Genomic DNA, 16,493 nt, shown 5'->3' with positions numbered 1-16,493 from the left:
CCTTCCTGGGAGGGCGGGTCAGGGCGCAGTGACCACACAGAGACGGGCCAGGGAAGCTGCTGGTTTATTTGGGGACCGTGTCTGCCCGGTAGGTAGGGGGCTGGGGCCGCTCCGCCCACCTGGGCCTGCTTCCCACTGCTGAGCTCCTGTCCTCGCACCTCCTGTCCTTGCACCAAGCGGCTTTTATGGGGAGCGCACTGAGCGTGGGGCGGGGCTGCTGAGTCTGTGTCAGACAGAGACGGGTCAGGTCCTGACTGGACGTCTCGGCCGTCATGGAGAGACGGGGCGTGGGGTTGCCCGCTGGGTGCCCACCGCCTCAAGGACTCAGGGGGGCTCGAGGCCTCGGGGGCTCCGCGTGTGGAGGCCTCCAAGGCAGTTACGAGGATCACGTCACACACAGTTCTGCCGCCCACAGCGGGGGCTTGCTGCCGTAGGAGTGTCCCCCGCTGTGTGCCCCGCCGGCCCCCTCCTCGGCCTCCAGGACCTCGGCGGCCTCGCCTTCCCTGTGGTAGGGGGCCTCCAGGAGCTTCAGCACCCGCCGCACCTGGAGAAGAGCAAGAAGAAGGCTTTTAGGGCCTGCCCGTCCCTCCTCACCCAGCCCCTGCTGCCGGACCCCGGGACGGAGGAGGGGCAGGTGTCTGCTCGCCTCTGAGAAGTCTCCGTTCTCGGCAGCCTCGATGGCATTCTGTGCGATGTAGTTCCGCAGGACGTACTTGGGGTTGTTAGCACGCATGACGCGCAGGCGCTCGGCCTGCCAGGTATCACTGTCGCCGGCGCCCTCCCTGTCCTTCTCCAGCCGGGCTCTGGAATCACATCCAAGTTCATCTTTCCAGCAGATACCCCCTCCCACATCTCCCGGGCTTGGCTCCCTGCACGGGGAGTCGTCTGCAGCCACGTCACGGGGAGATGGTGATGCGGGCGGTCAGCGCCCCGACCTGGAGCCTCACCGACCCCGGATGGCAGGGCCGGCCTCACCTGTACTCCTGGAGCCAGTCGGCCCAGTGGCTCCTGTTCCTGCTCAGAAGCTCAGCCGAGCTCAGCTGCTCTAGCCGCGACTGCTGCTCCACGCGCTCCAGCTCCTTGGTGACGTTGGCTCGGGTGCCGATGAGCGCGAAGAGCTGAGGGTTCGACTGCGCCAGCATCAGCATCATGGAGAGCTGCCTGTGCAGAGGGGCAGCGTGAGGCGCGTCCCGACCACCGGGCACCCGGAAGATGGCTGTCTGGGCACGGAGGAGGTGGCAATGGCTTCAGCGGCTCTGCTGTGCCACCGCCAGCAGCCCCGGTGTGTGTGTGTGTGTGTGTGGGGGGTGACCCAGGCCCGACGGGCGAGGCAGCCGTCCACCCCTGCTCTGCGGCAGCCCTTCCGTGTCGTGGAACGAGTGCACCCTGAGGGGCGGGTGCTGCAGGCTGACTTTTCTCCCTGCTGCTTGGCCCCTGCCTGTGTCCCGACCCCACAGTGACTTCGCCCAGGGGAAGGTCACTGCTGGCTGCTTCTCCACAGTGACCACAGGGCTGGGTCCTCGAGGGCCCGGCGAGCAGGGACAGCACTGACCCCCCCTTCCCCAGTCACGCTGGCTTTGTGTTCCGTAGGCCCTGCTAGCCGGTCCTCCCTGTGCGTCCTGGCAGCCAGCAGCCACTCACCACAGCGCTGCACTAAATTCTCTCGAACCACAGTCTGTTGGCTTGTTTATCAAAATCCGGAAACCATGCTTCCCACGTCTTACTCGGAGCATGGGCCGCACCCTCAGGACACCGTGTGCTCCTCCAGGGGAGACGGTGCAGGAAAGTGTGGCCTGGCTGGTGATGCCCGAGGGCCCACGGAGTCCTTCCTGGGCAGACGAGAGCCATTCCGGGGAGCTGCCCCCCAGCCTGTGCCACTGGCCTCCCTGTGCGGTGGCAGCATTGCCGCCCTTCCCTCTGACCAGTGGGCCTCAGCGCCGATGTGGGGGCCCGCCCACTTCCCCAGGTGCCCTAGCCAGCTCTCCCCAACGTCCCAACATGCTCTGTTCTGAATGGTCCTCTCCTTCCGGAAGCCCATTCCAAGGAAGGGAGACCTGGGTACCCACCGGGGATCCATCTGGGGTCGGAAGGCGAGCTTCAGCTCCTCCAGGGAGGCACACTGTGCGGTCAGCGCATCCAGGAACTCGGGCATGCCCTGGGGCTCTGGCCCAACTGGGAAGGAGCTCAGCAAGTGGAAGGTGTTTGTGAAGTCCGCACCTGCAACACGCCAGCGCTCAGGGTGCAGGCGGAGGCCCGGCCCTCGCCTCCGGCACCAGCGCCCATGACGCCGGGCAGCCTCGTCAGGGTCGGGTCCGAGGGCTCCCGACCCCTGCTCTCCAGACTCCTCCTCATCCCCACACACCTGCCACCCCGCTTGGCCGCCAGTCTGAGGTCAGTACGGCAAAGGCACCAAGGTCATCCCCTGGCCACTGTTGCTGTGCTCACAAGCCCCCCAGCCTACTAAAGGAGCCACGGGGCGTCCAGGAGAAGCCCCTGAAACACTTCAGAACAAACAGGGCTCAGCACACAACAGATACTGAGAGTCCTCGGCCCGAGTTGTTGAAACCCTAGGAAAACAAACTAAAAATACACACAGAAGGAAATGAGAAGGGCACCAGGACAATAAACGAAACACAGAAGCCGAAATGGAGGAAATGAGGGACAGAAAACAATAAAGCGGCAGAAGTCCTCATGGGTAATGACTTTAAAAGCAAATGGATCAGCAGACGGCCTCTCCTGTGCTGTCCCGCCCACCCCTCCACGCTGGTGTCCTCCCTGAACTGCTGCTCTAGCTTAAAAAAAAAAAGACTGGCAGGATGGATTTTGAAAAAGACAACTACAGGAGCGGCTGGGGGGCTCAGTGAAGTGTCTCTTGATTCGGACTCAGGTCATGATCTCACGGTTTGTGGGTGCGAGCCCCGTGTCGGGCTCTGTGCTGACAGCACTGAGCCGGCTTGGGATTCTGTCTCCCTCTCTTTGCTCCTCCCCTGCTGCCTCTCATGCAGACTCTCAAAACAAAACTACACACTGTCCATAAGATACTTTCAACTGGTTGAGTCAGACAAGTAGACTTTCAGTAAGAAATTGGTAAATGACCACGGTTTTCCTTCTATACCGGTAAAACAGTTCATCAGAAAGATTTTTATAAGTGTATGTGCCAAATGAGCACCAAAACTTACAAAGCAAACCTCTGTAAAACGTAACAAGAAACAGAATGGTTCTCTAAGAGCTGGAGGCTTTAGCAGCCCACTTTGGATAATGGATGGGACGTCTGGACCGCGGACCAACAAGGACATGGGGAACGCTACTGCATCAGACCTCGACTCCGTCCAATCTTCTCAGGTACACACGGGACAATCTCCAGGGCAGATCACATGTTCAGCCATACAACGGAAGTCTTAATATGTTTAAAAAGACGTATCTCTTCCAACCACAGTGGGATGAAGACAGAAATCACTAACAGAAGGAAAGCTGGCAAATTCACAAATAATGTCAAAATTAACCAGTGGGTCCAAAAAATAAAAACAAATCACAAGGAAAATTAGGAAATACTTAGGGGCAGGAAAATAAAAACACAGCATACTGAAATTTACAGGATGCCACAAAAGCAGTGGTCAGAGGGAAATTTATGATGCTAAATACCCGTTAAAAGAACGAATCTCAATCGCCAAGAAAAAAGTAAATTTGCAACTGTGTGGTGATGGATGTTAACTACACTTACGGTAGTGATCACTTTGCAGTGTGTACAAAGAGTGAATCATGTTGTACACCTGCAACTAATAGTGTTAACATGTCAGATGTCAAAAAAAAAATCTCAATAACTTCATGTTATACCTGAGGGATTAGAAGAACAAAATAAGACCAAAGCTGGCAGAAAGAAATAAAGGTTAGAACAGAGATAAATGAAATAGAGAACAAAAACCAATGACACCAAGAGCTGGTTCTTTGAAAGCATCAGCAAGACTGACAAACTTTTAGCTATTGACAAAAAGAGACACGTTCAGCTAAAACCAGAAATGAAATTGGGGCCAGGAGTGTTGATTATACAGAAATGAAAGACTCTGAGAAGAGTGAACAACTGCATGCTGGTAAATTAGATGACGCAGAGGTAATCAGCAAATTCTCAGAAACACAATCTGCCACAACAGATTCCGAAGAAATGGAAAATCTGAGTAGTCTTGTAACAAGTAAGGAAACGGAATCAGGAATCAAAACTCTCACAACAAAGAAAACGTTGGGACGTCACTGGTAAGTTCTACCAAATATCAGAGAATTATCACCAGTCCTCTTTCAACTCTTCTGAAAAACAGGACAGGACAGAACATTTCCTAACTCATTTTATGAGAGCAGCATGCCTAGATCTTGAAGCCAAAGCTACCGCGGACCAACCTCCTGTACAAATGTCGACTGGGGCCCTCCTGATGGGGTCTGCGCCCTCAGGAGAAGAGCCACCAGCCCTCGCTGCCTCTCTGTTCTCTGCCCTGGAAGGAGCCCCACCCCAGCAACCTGGCCACGCTGCACCCCGATCTCCGACCTCCAGCCTCCAGAACTGTGACAGATTGAGGTCTGCTGGGTCAGCTGCCCAGTCTGTGTGGTTTATTACGGCGGTTTAACTTGACTAAGACGGGGTGTGAAGGGAGGAGCTTCCCCCATGTGTTCATCTCAACTGATGCAAAATGGTAAAAATACTCCAAACTAGGAATAGAAGGAAACCCTCGATTTCATAAAAGCCGTATCTAAAAAAGCCACAGATAGCCTCATACTTAACAGTGAAAGACAGAGAGCACTCCCCTGAGGGCAGGAACAAGGGAACACCCACTGGACCACTTCCGGTCAACATGGTACCAGAAGCTCCAGCCAGAGCAGTCTGGTCAGGTCCACACGGGATCCAGCAACTCCGCCTGGAGGTGCAGCCCCAGAACTGAGAACAGGGACTCACACGCCTACTGGTATGTGTGTTTCCACAGCAGCGTTTTCCTCAGCAGCCCAAGGGTGAAAACAAGTGTGCGTCAGTCCATAACCGGGGGACAAAGCGTGGTCCCTGCACACCACGAGGTACCACTCGGCTGGCAAGGGAACAGAGTCCTGATACCCGCTGCCCCACCGCAGACGAGCCTTGGGGACGCTGCTCGGTGGAGGAAGCCAGCACACGAGGACGAATCCCGTGTGGACCCCTTTCACATGAGGTCCCTGGAGGAGTCAGATCCACAGACAGAAGGCAGAACGGGGGCGCCAGGGGCTGGGGAGGCAGATGGGGGTGGGAGTGCAACGGGGACAGGGTGTCCGCGTCGCACACTGAAGAGTCTGGAGACACTGGCTGCGCCACAGTGAACGTGCTTGGTGCCCCGACCTGCTCGCTTAATGGCTGACGCGGTACGTCTTACGCGCTGTATTATTTCACCCAAATGAAAAGGCCAGGCCCCCCCCGTGGCGCACTCGCCTGGCCACACTCACCGGTCAGGTGCATGGTCTCCAGGAGCTTGGCCACCAGCACTCCATCGTCCTCCAGTTCGGCGTGCACGAGGCCCAGCTTCCTGCGCATCTTCTGCAGATAGTGCCGGCGGAACTCGGCGTCAAACTCCTCTGCCAGGATGGCCTCACCCAGCTCGCGGGGCAGCTCGGGCTCCAGGGCCTCAACCAGCTTCTGCAGGTTCCATTTGCACACTTCGGGCTGCTTGCTGTATGCATAGCGCCCGGCGTTGTCCGAGGCATTGCACACGTGGTCAGGGTCGTACCTGCCACACAGGGTGAGAGAGCCATCAAGGGGACGATGCGGAACCCCCGGGGGTGCCCAAAGGCCGTGCCTGTGTGGCCACCGCTCCCCTGCCCCTGCCCCGGCCGGACCCCTCTGGCCGGGTGCATCCCCCCTGCTCACCACCTGCTCCCGCCCTGGCCCCTTCAGCCCACTCCCGATCTGGGAGTGGAGGCGCCCTTTTAAAACGCTTCTCTGCTCAGAACCTTCCAGGGGACGTCTTCCTCTCGGAATGGCCAGCCAGGCATGTCCAACAACTAAATGCTGGACAAAACATCCAGAGCAGATGCGTATACCCGCAGGCCTCTCCCCAGCGGTCCCTGCACTGTCGGCGCCCACTTGCTGCCCCGGGCCACTCACCTGTCCAGGAACCCAAAGGGCCCGTAGTCGATGGTGAGCCCCACGATGCTCATGTTGTCCGTGTTGAGCACGCCGTGGCAGAAGCCCACACACTGCCACTCGGCCACCATCCGGGCCGTGCGACGGGTCACCTGCAGCACAACAGGCGCGGGTTGCCCCCTGCCCCCACCCCTTCTCTCCCGCCCCGATTCCCGCAGGGCCTGTCCTCTGGCCTCCCCACTGACACGTGTGGGGAGGACAGGACGGAATGCGTGCGGAGGAAAAGGCATCTCGGACGAGCAGGTGTGTGGAGGCTCCAACCCCACGTTTGCCACCTCCCTCTTTCGCATACTCCCTGATCGTGGCTTTTACCCAAGAAACCAAAAGTGTCAGGGAACCTCGATATCCCCGTGACTCGGGCCCAGGAGGACAATGGCATGGACATGAGGAAGTCTGCACACGAGCAGACAAATCCTGCCCTTGGTCCAGGCTGCTGTGCCCAGGGCCCCATCTCATCCTTTGAGCTGCCGGACAAGGAGGCCAATGACCTACCTGCCGCGGCCCAGTGGGCTGCCAGCGGGCCATTCACACGGCCCCATACACTGCCCATGCAGCCCCCCTGTGCCCCCCACCCCCATGCGGCCTCGAGGGTGCCCGGCCAGCACCCGCAGGCACTGGCCCCAGACACACCTGCCCCATCACCCATCACGGCTGCGAGCGGAACCCCGAGACACCTCCCAGCAGCCCACAGCCCAGGCGCTTGCCCACAGAAGAAGGCAAGAACCAGAGCGTGGCTAAAACAGGTCAAGAGAGTCGCCAGGGTCAGGCAGGACGAGGCCCCACAAACACCTGCTTGGCACTCCTCGTGGAAGCCGTGCTCAACCGTGCCCCTGCCTTCTCCTTCACCCCCTCGCTGACACTGGAGGCCCTGAGCTGGGTCAGCTGATGGAGTGCCGCGGCCACATTCTCAGTGTCATGGGTGACCTCTGCACGGAAGGCACGCCTGATGGCCCTTGGGGGGAGGGGAGGCGCAGATACAAGCTGCAGGGTCAGCACCTCCATCAAACCAAGGGACTGGGTCAGACCAGGTGTGCATGGCTGGGTACCCAGCGCTTTGGGGTCATTCCCTTCACACTTGTCCTGCGGGGCTCGGCGGGGGCACTTGGACACACGCCAGTGCCACTGAAACAAAATGATCCTTGGTTGGTCCCAGGACCCCTGACCTTGACGGAGGGTTTCCAAGAAGTCGGTCCTGCTCAAAGCCAACAAGTGGTGACTGGGTTTGGGACAGGGGAGTGACTGACAGGGGCAGGGACACCAAGTGAGAACCTCTGCCCACCAGCCAAGTAGACCGGGTCGTCAGCAGCAGGTAGGGCCGGGGCCAGGGCACCGCCACACCTACCTCCCGGAAGAAGGCCGCATTCCTTTGCACGCTGTCGTCGGCGTGAGCGGCCTGGATCTCGGGATAAAACGTGCCGATCACATAGTCCAGCATCTGTACTCGAATGTCATTCCTCCCCACACTGGGGCCCTCGCGCCCTGTGTGCTCATCTGCAGACTTAAAAATCTCAAAGGATCCAAACCTGGAGGAAGACCCAAGTTTTTAACAGGTTAAACGTGACTCTGCCCCGTCGTGGGAAGAAAAGTCTGGCTGCTAGATACCGGCCTGGCAGCGTGGGAAGAACACGCTGATTAAAACAAAACCAACAAGAACAGAACTAATCTTTCAGTGACACAGAACCAGCCTGACTCTGGTCGAGTCCCACACAGCCCCAGGTGTGCATGCGGGAGGCCCAGGAACACAGGGCTGACTCCGGGCACGAGGAGGACTCTGTGCCCATCCCCCTGCGTCAAGGAGCACGTCAGTGACGGGCATCCTGTGGTGGGGTGACAAGCAGGGTCAGCAGTGGCTCTCCACTGGGTGTCACCCGGAGGGTGTGAGGCACCGTTCGGAGACATTTTTGGTTTTTAGGTCTGGCATCAGCCCCGGGAGGTGGTGGGTGGAGGCCAGGGATGCCGCCCGACCTCCTGCCAGGTACGGGGCGGCCGCGCGGCAAAGAGCAGTCTGGTGCTTCTGCAGGAAGAAGCCCTGGGTCTCCTGGGGTGAGGCCGATCACTGCCCTGGCTCCTCTGTCCCCCAGGGGATGAAAGGAAAAGCCAGGGACTCTGAGCTGTAGGCATGGGTGGGGCCGGCAGGCACCAGGGGAATGGCCCCGTTGCCCCTGATACACACGGGGTCTGCCTGGCTCCAGGAGGGGGCCCTAAGATGCCACAGCCACTTCCTGACAAGCGTGGGTTCAGGTAAGCAGAATGGAGCGTGTGACGCCACACAGCGCGGTGACGTCACGGACAAACAGGCTTGCGTCAGGAACGGGAACCAGAGAGGGTTCCGGTTAATGAACTGAGTGGAGAATGGCCGCAGCCAACCGGAGCTCATCAGGTGTGGGGCAGCCTGCGTTCACGGTGACACAAAAGAGGCCATCTCCTTGGCGACTTTGATGCAGTTCCTTGTCACGAACTCCCAAGTAAACCGCTCTATACCGCCCCCCGCCCCCCTCCCCCCCCACTGCTGCCTCGGGGGGCCGGCCCACACCAGCCTCCCTCCAGCTACACAGGCTGTTGTCTGGAGGGAACGGCCCGGTCGGGGAGTGTGGGCACGCGGGACAGGGTTCCCGGCCCAGACACGCCCAGGGCCTTTTGCACCTGTGGCTCCGTCCCCGCAGGTGCAGAGCATCCACCTCCTGGACGGTGCGCTGGCGCTGTTCTAGGGGCCCGCCACGGGATGGGGTCCAAACGGCGTGTCACCGTGGGGCGTTTCATCTACCAGACTTCCCCGCTGTCTAAGCACAGACCTACAGCCTGACAACAGCAAGCGTTCAGACAGCCCGAGGGGACCCCGGCATTACCTTAGAAAAGTGGAAGCTATACGCAACACAACCGTGCACTTTTCGTATTTTGGATTACCATCGTAGAACACGTCGCGGACAACTGTGGACTGGGATGTGACGCAGGCCCCGGCCCGCGTGGTGGGGATGCCCAGGTGGAACATGGCCTCACTGCACAGGAACTCTCGGATGCTCGACCGCAGGACTTTGCGGCCGTCAGCCTGTCTGAAATCAAACACAGATCATCGTGCCATCAGGCAGGCGTCCACTCGACACCAAGGTTCAGGCAGCAGATGGGAGGGACGGAAAGCATTCCAAGGGCTTCCTAAAAATCACCCACTGGCAGTTCTAATGTGACTGTGCAAGAACCCTATCACACATGCTACCTGGCACTGATGAGGCCCGAACGTCGCCCCAGACCCGGCGGCCAAGGCACCGAGTGCCGGCCTGTAGCCGGAGGCCAGACCGATGCCGAGGACGGTGAGGGCCACCTCGGGCCTCCCCAGCGGGAAGCAGCCAAGCGCCACACACTCACCCGGTGCATCTGCAACTTGGTTCTTACAAAGAATTCGTTTTACAAAAGCACTCCTACGGTAACGCATGACAGCATCGCTCGCGTACGAAAGGGGGATCTCCGAGTCCCTCGGACGGACGGACGGCCTTGGAGGGCTCGAACTGCTTTTTTACCCCAAGCCTCTATTATGATTAACACTTTATCAGAGCAGTTCCAGGCTCACGGCAACGACGACAGGCCCCCTGCTGCCCTCGTGGCCTCTGACAGGCCCCCTGCTGCCCTCGTGGCCTCTACCGTCAACGTCCCCACCAGGTGGGACATTTGTTACCATTAGCAAGTCTACCTGGATGCGCCATCATCACTCAAGGTCCACGTTTAAACGGGGTCACGCCCAGCGCCGTGTACCGCGCGGGTTTGGACAGATGGGTGACGACGTGGACCCATCATTATGGTACCGTACGCAGACCGCTGCGGCCCTAACATCCTCGTGCTCCACCCGCTCGCCCCTCCCCTGTAACTCATGATCTTTTGTTCCTCTCCGTACTTCCGCCTTCCTCGGAAGCTCGCAGCCAGAGTCGTAGCGCAGACTGGCTCCCTTCTCGTCGCCCTCCTCCATGTCTTCTCACGGCCCGAGCGCTCGCTTCTCGTCTGTGCAGAGTCCTATTCCCTCGTCTGGAGGCGCCACGGTCCATTTGCCTCCTGAAGGACATGCTGCTTGCTTCCAGGTTCTGACAGGTCTGAATAAAACTGCTACAAACATCCACGTGCAGGGTTTTGTGTGGACACAGGCTCTCAGTCTTTCGGGTAAACAGCAGGAGCGCGACCGCTGGGCCGCGAGGTAGCAGCACCGCCTTGCACCCACCAGCAAGTGGGTGGAGCACGTGCTCCTGCTGCCACACGGCCTCCCGGCGCCTGGTGCCGTCGGTGCCCCGGGTCTGCCCCCACCCCCACCCCCACCGCCCCCGCAGGTGTGCGGCGGCATCTCGTCGCTGTGAGAATTTGCATTTCCCTGGTAACTCACGATGTGAAGCGTCTCCTCAAGGAGCTTGCTTTCCATCTGTGTCTCCCCTTTGGTGTCAGGTCTGTTCAGGTCTCTGGCCCATTTTAAGGGCCCAGGTTGTTTTGTTTTCTTACGATTGAGCTTAAGAAGTTCTTGGTCTACTTCGGACAACACTCCTTTATCAGATGCGTCTTTTGCAAATATTTTCCCCCGTCTGTGGCTTTTCTTTTCACTCTCGATTTTGTCTACTGCAGAGCACAAGGGGGAAGTTTTAACTTTAATGGAGTCCGGCTCATCAATGACTTCTTTCATGGATCTTGCATATGGTGTTAGATCTAAAAAGTCACGTCCAAACCCAAGGTCCTCCGGGCTTTTTATCTTCTAGGAGTTTTGTACTTTTGCACTTAGGTTTATGATTGCTCCGAGTTTACTTTTGCGAAAGGTGGCAAGTTCGTGTCTAGACACCTTTTGTGTGTGTGTTCAGTTGTCCCAGTGCCACCTGTTGGCATGACGATCTTTGCCCCTTTGTCAAGGATCAGCTGGCTGTACCGAGGGGGAGGTCTGTCCTTACTCCACCGCGCAATCCCTTCACCGACACTGCATTTACCTAATGCCTGTGGTTTTGCAGTAAGGCTCGACGTCAGCAGTGCTGGTTCTCTGGTTTGGCCATTCTTCGTGTTGTGTCGGTCATTCTAGGTCTTTTGCCTCTCTGTGCAAACTTTAGAATCCTGTCACCAGTATCTACAGAATCACCTGAGATTCTGTTGGGATTGTACTGAATTCAAATTGGGACCAAGTGACATCTTGACAATAGCGAGTCCTCCTGTCCGTGGACATGGAATGTCTTTCCATTTCTTTATTTTTGGCATCTTTTACCAATTTTATAATGTTCCTTATAAAGATCTTGTATATATTTTGTTAGATTAATACCTATTTCATTTTGAGGGGTGCTAGGGTAAATAGTATTGTTTTGAATTTCAAATTCAAATTGCTCATTGCTTATACGGTAAAGGGATTGACTTTTGTATAATCTCGGATCCTGCAACCTTGCTGTAACTGCTTACTCATTTTGGTCACATCTTTGAGATTTTCTATGGATGTTTATCCCCAAACTGAGACAGTTTCATTTCTTCCATCTCCATCTGTATACCTTTAATTTCCTTTTCTTGTCTTACTGCGTTAGCTAGGACTTCCAGTAGGATGCTGAAAGGCAATGGTGGGGGAAACAACTTGCGCTTGTTTCTGATCTTAGTGGGAGAGTTTCCAGGCCCCCACCAAGTAGCTGTGGTTTTCTGTAGAAATTCTTTATCAATTTGAGGAAGTTCCTCTCTTCCTAGTTAGTCGAATTTTTGTCACGAATGGGCGCTGGCTTTCGTCAAATGCTTATTCTGCATGTATTGTTACGATCGTGGTGCTCAAGGCTCCACTAGACACATCTAGGCCTCCTGCCTCACCTTGCCTATGGCTCATCCTCGTGTAAGTGACACCTCTAGGAACCAGACCTGGCAGTCACCCCAGAGCTCACTGTGTCGGCCTCTGGCCAGCGGTGACCCTCGGTTCACAGCTGCACTCCACTCACCTCCTTCTAGTCTATGTGAGGACCTGTGACAAGGAAACCTGTCCTCAAATGTCATTCCACCCTTCCCTGGCCCTGGGAATTACTTCTCATCCGGCTAGATTTCACATTCAGTAGGAAGCTAGCACAGCGTAATTTAATCTTGAATCTGATAGACGGAAATGGTCCTGAAAATACGCAGCCGTATTCTTGCTCAAGGCAGGGTTCTCAAAGCAAAAGCCAGAATTGAACGATTATACAGCAAGGGTAAAGGGCCTCGGAGAGCAGTTCTGCGCCCACAGAGCCAGAGGACACATGACAACAGTCCCTTTTCCTGTACGCCCATGTCAGTTCCCGTGCAGCTGCTGGGATGGACCCAACTGAGGGAAGGCTCTTCTGTACCTGCCAGGAGAGGCATATCCTGAAATGCCAACCCCACGGCACGCAGGAGGCAGAGGCGAGAAGTCACCTGTCCACGCCCCAAAAGCCACACCTGGGTATCCAGCAGCAGCTGGCTTTAAGCCACTCGTAGCCACTTTGGACGTTAGCCTCAAGTCTTGCTGAAGCTGGGGACCACAGGACACAGGGAGGGGTGGGGTGGGGTAGGTGGGTGCCAACCTGAGTAAGGGGTAAATTACTGCTTTCTTTTAAAGAAGAAATATTCTAGGGGCACCTGAGTGACTCAGTTGGTTAAGTGTCTGACTTGATTTCAGCTCAGGTCACGATCTCACAGTTTGTGGGATCTGTCCCACAGATCACGTCAGGCTCTGTGCTGAGCGTGGAGTCTGCTTGGGATTCTGTCTCCCTGTCTCTCTCTGCCCCTCCCCCACTGGCTTGCTCTCTCTAAAAGTAAACAAATGTTAAAAAAAATATGTTAGCAGACCTCAGGTCTGAAAACATGGGACTTAAAACTCAAGTCTTCAAATATAAAAAGCAACTTCCAACAGCAGATTACTCACAAAAAGGTTTGTCTTTGTAACTGGCAAAAATAAATGACCACAAAGGAATACATAAAGTTTAAAGGTGCTCAAAAGAATGAACAGGCCTTAGGGTGAGAAGCACCCATTCCAATGAGCAGAAACTTCCGTTAGCCACTGGTGCAGACAACTCTGAGCAGGTGCGGGTTGTTTGCAGGGGGTGGCGGTGGCGCTAGGCTGAACTCAGACTTCACAGACAGAAAGGTCTGGAGCCCGGGGGATGAGGAAAAGCCAGTTATTCTGTGGGTCAGATATGGAGCTGCTGCGGGGAGACGGGGAGGGGCGCATTCAGTCCCTGGAGGGAGGGCAAAGGGAAGTGGCCAGAGGGGAGACAGGCCCTTAGGATTTCCCTGCACCTCAAACGACGACTTGGGTGTAACTTTTTCAGCCATTTAACAAACACGGACTAAACGCACGAACTGTGTGACGGAAAAGAGCAGAACAGACTGTCTGTACAGAAGAGGCAGGACGGCTACAAGAGCACCCTGCTGGCTCAGGCTGCTGGGATCTGGAGCCAGGCTCTGGCCCACAAGTGCCCGGAAGCCTGTGCTTGGGAGAATGTCCACTAGGGGAATGGGATCTGAGGAGGTCTGTCTTGTCCCTTCCAGGGCACTGGCCGCATCTGGGATGCCAGTGTTGGAGGGAAGCAGACTGCCCAAGTAGCTTTCAGACTGCTGACAAATCACCCCGCCTCCCCTGAGCGCCGCGGCCAGGCCGGGGGTGGGCGGGGGGAGGTGGGGAGGACGCGAGTGTCTCACAAAGAACTGATTCCAAAGTCCTTGTGTCGTTTATGAGAACGGGACAAGAGCAACTGCCAGTTGCTCTGCGATCAGAGGCGGCAGGATCCCCTCACTATACCGGCCGGAGGGGCCAAGGGCACTTGGCAGCAGCACTTCAGCAGGGGAGGAGGCCCAGCGGCCACTGCCCCTCCTCCTGTCCTCTCCTTTTGACCTCAGGGCCTTTGCACAAGCTGTTCCCGTCTCCAGGATGCCGGACCCCTCTCGTGTCCTATGCCCCTAGGTGAAACTTCCAGTTACATCTCACCCCCAACTAGGGAGGAAAACGGTGGGGCTGCACACACCGGCCCCGCACCATCCCACCTGGAGAAGGGCGTGCGGGCCGCTTTCGGGGTCAGCCCCCTCCGGGCCCCAGCCACCCGCCCCGGCCCACCGGGAGAAGGGCCCACCTGGAGAAGGGCGTGGGGCCGGCGCCCTTGAGCTGCAGCTCCCAGCGCTCGCCGGCCGCCGTGCACACCTCGCCCAGGTACATGGCGGCGCCGTCGCCCAGCTGCCCCGCGAACTGGCCAAACTGGTGGCCGCAGTAGCAGTGCGCGGCGGGCTCGGCGCCCGGCAGCAGCGCGTTGCCGCTGAAGAAGAGCGCGACCTCGGCCTCGCGCGCCTCGCGGGCGGCGGCGTCGGCGGGCGGCGCGCCCAGGCCCAGCAGCGCCAGCGCGGGCTCCGACAGCGCCACGAGGCGCGGCTGGCGCAGCGGCGCGGGCCGCACGCGGCTGAAGCAGGCCCCCGGCACGGGCCGCGGCGCGGACGGGGCGCCCTCGGGGCCGGGCGGCGGCGTCTCCACGGGCAGCGCGCGCAGGGCGCGGTTGTCGAAGCGCAGCCCCGCCAGCCAGCGGGGCGCCGGCTCCATGGCAGCGCCGCGTGCGGCGGCCGAGGCGGAGCAGGGCGCGCGCGGCGGGCGCTGGCCCGGGGGCGGCGACCGGACACGGGCTGCCGCGAGCAAAGCCCCGAACGCTGCCCTGAGAGCGGCCATCCGCGGGGCCGCTGCGGCGGAAGTCCCTCTGCCCCGACCGGAAGTCCCGGCCCCGTGTGCCCCGCCACCCAATCGCTGGGGGAGTAGTGTTTACTACTGCGCCTGCGCGGGCCGCGCCCGCGAAGGCCGGTCTCTGATTGGTTGCAGAGTACGCCTGTCCGCTCCTGCGGTTCCGCCCCGCGGCCGCGGAGTGGCGGGCGTGGGGATGGGCCGGGAAAAGGACTAGCGCGCCCGGGGCTGGTCCGCTAGAGCGGACCAGGGAGCGGGGGAACGGGGCCGTCTAGAATGGCTGCTCTGCGTGAGGAGCCGGCAGGTCCCTGGAGGTCCGACCCGGGAAACACCGGACAGTAGGGACTGAGTGCTCCGAGTGGGGTGACCGTGCTGAGCGACGTCCCTAGTAGATCGCCAGGGTGAAGCCAAGGTCAGCCCCGGCCCCGCTCTGTGCCGAGGGTCTGTCTCCGGATCGTCCTCTAGCTGCGCCGGGCACCGGGACGGGAGGGAAAGAGGATGTTTGTCCAGGAAGGTCGGTGGGGACCGCCCGGGAAGAGCCCCAGGGCAAAGCCAAAGCTGAGATTGGGCGAGACTCTGGCCTGGAGCCTCTCCGGTGCAGGAGCGCCTTTGCTCCCGCTCTTCCTCTGCTCGGAGCAGGATTCCTCACAGGAGTTCTGGATTCCATGCCCACCCGGCGCCACGCGGCTCCTTAAGTGCCGCCTGGCACCCTGTGTTTTTCCTTGCATAGCACTTCCCTGAAACGACCTGAATCCCTTATTTTCCTGTTTCTTCTGTCTCTCTCCTCACCCGTGCCGCCGGAGGGCAGAGTCTGGATGACCTGGGTGCCAGTTCTCCCAGAACAGCGTCCATGAACAGGGGTCCCAGAACAGGGGCCATAGACGCCCGGGAGGCTAGGGAGAGCCAAGCCTGGCTTTGAAGGGTCTGCCCCCCACCCCCAAAGACCCCCTCAGGGTCACTGTTGCTGAATAACTCAGGTGTTCAGTTCAGAGGAGCCTTGAAAAGACCCCTTGAGGCCTACATGGAGTGGGTGGCCCTTGGAAGGGTTTGCCAGTGTCCCCTGCCCCACGCCCGGCCCCATACTGGAACCGGAGACCAGAAGCTGGACAAACATACAAGCTCCCTCCTGGCTGGATTCTACACTTAAGTTCAAGGAGCCACCTCTGGAACTTTCTCCTGGGGCCACAACGTGGGTTTCCCAGACCTCGTGTGAACCGTCTCTGCCCCTGCCAGCTGAGTGGCATTGGGAGACCCCCTCAACCCCTCTCCAGCTGAGTCCTCATCCGTGTGGGGGACAGTGAGTTTAGGCCCTCATAGATGCTCAGTGCCCAGAGTCTCCTGCAGTCTGACACTTTCCTCCCCATCTGGGCCTGCTGGCACAGTGCCCCGTCCCCAGCCTCCTTCCTAACTGCCTAGGGAACCTGGCCCGAGCCCATCTCGTCTTCCCCAGGTCCCAGGCCCTTCTGACTCATCTCTTTGCCCCCTGACCCCACTGTCTTGCCCACGCTTTGGGATCTGGTGGGATCGGGTTCTTGGAGGCTCAAGAGCACCAGGCTGTGTCCCACTGGCTGCCCTCACAGAGGTCACAGCCAGTGGGGGCATCGGGTGGGTGCCAAGGGTTCCAGCAGGTCAGCAGGGACGGGCAGTGCCCTCCCAGACCTGGTGACCTTGCTCCTGGCCTCAAGGTGGGGCTTC

At 58.5% G+C, this 16,493-nt stretch overlaps 2 protein-coding genes across 6 annotated transcripts in view; one reads left to right on the top strand and one right to left on the bottom strand.

Annotated features, from left to right (window-relative positions):
* Positions 1-10,249, top strand: part of TUBGCP6 (tubulin gamma complex associated protein 6) — a 31,307-nt gene extending 21,058 nt beyond the window's left edge. Inside the window, exon 26 of one of the 4 annotated variants that reach the window (XM_045465217.1) lies at positions 10,053-10,249. The gene's annotated coding sequence lies outside the window, so the exon portion shown is untranslated. Of the gene's footprint in view, positions 1-415; positions 1,674-10,052 lie in introns of those variants that run through there. The other 3 variants (XM_045465216.1, XM_045465215.1, XM_045465214.1) reach the window with 3 other exon arrangements.
* On the bottom strand, positions 46-14,818 carry SELENOO (selenoprotein O). Of its 2 annotated transcripts, XM_045465218.1 has the most exons (9): positions 14,209-14,815; positions 8,998-9,201; positions 7,494-7,674; positions 6,113-6,243; positions 5,455-5,735; positions 2,067-2,217; positions 976-1,161; positions 647-803; positions 46-544 (listed from the first exon to the last, which is right to left on the bottom strand). In XM_045465218.1, exons 1-9 carry the CDS (start codon positions 14,787-14,789, stop codon positions 377-379), a joined length of 2,040 nt encoding a protein of 679 aa, XP_045321174.1. In that variant the 5' UTR covers positions 14,790-14,815; the 3' UTR covers positions 46-376. The 2 variants fall into 2 exon arrangements, with proteins under 2 accessions (XP_045321174.1, XP_045321175.1); XM_045465219.1 differs by lacking the exons at positions 46-544; positions 647-803; positions 976-1,161 and adding an exon at positions 1,638-1,825 and having other exon boundaries at positions 14,209-14,818.
* Positions 14,819-16,493: the final 1,675 nt, after the last annotated feature.

Source organism: Leopardus geoffroyi, chromosome B4, assembly GCF_018350155.1.
Source record: "Leopardus geoffroyi isolate Oge1 chromosome B4, O.geoffroyi_Oge1_pat1.0, whole genome shotgun sequence".
Lineage (NCBI taxonomy): Eukaryota > Metazoa > Chordata > Mammalia > Carnivora > Felidae > Leopardus > Leopardus geoffroyi.
The sequence above is the reverse complement of the archived record's forward strand: the minus strand, read 5'-3'. Positions and strand labels throughout refer to the sequence as shown.

Coding starts and splice junctions, on each gene's coding strand:
- SELENOO (XM_045465219.1), bottom strand. CDS start 14,789: ATGGCCGCTCTCAGGGCAGCGTTCGGGGCTTTGCTCGCGGCAGCCCGT. Junction 6,244..7,493: donor ATGCGGCCTTCTTCCGGGAG/GTAGGTGTGGCG, acceptor GTTGTGCTGCAG/GTGACCCGTCGCACGGCCCG. Junction 1,826..2,066: donor CGACCCCAGATGGATCCCCG/GTGGGTACCCAG, acceptor CTGCCCAGGAAG/GACTCCGTGGGCCCTCGGGC.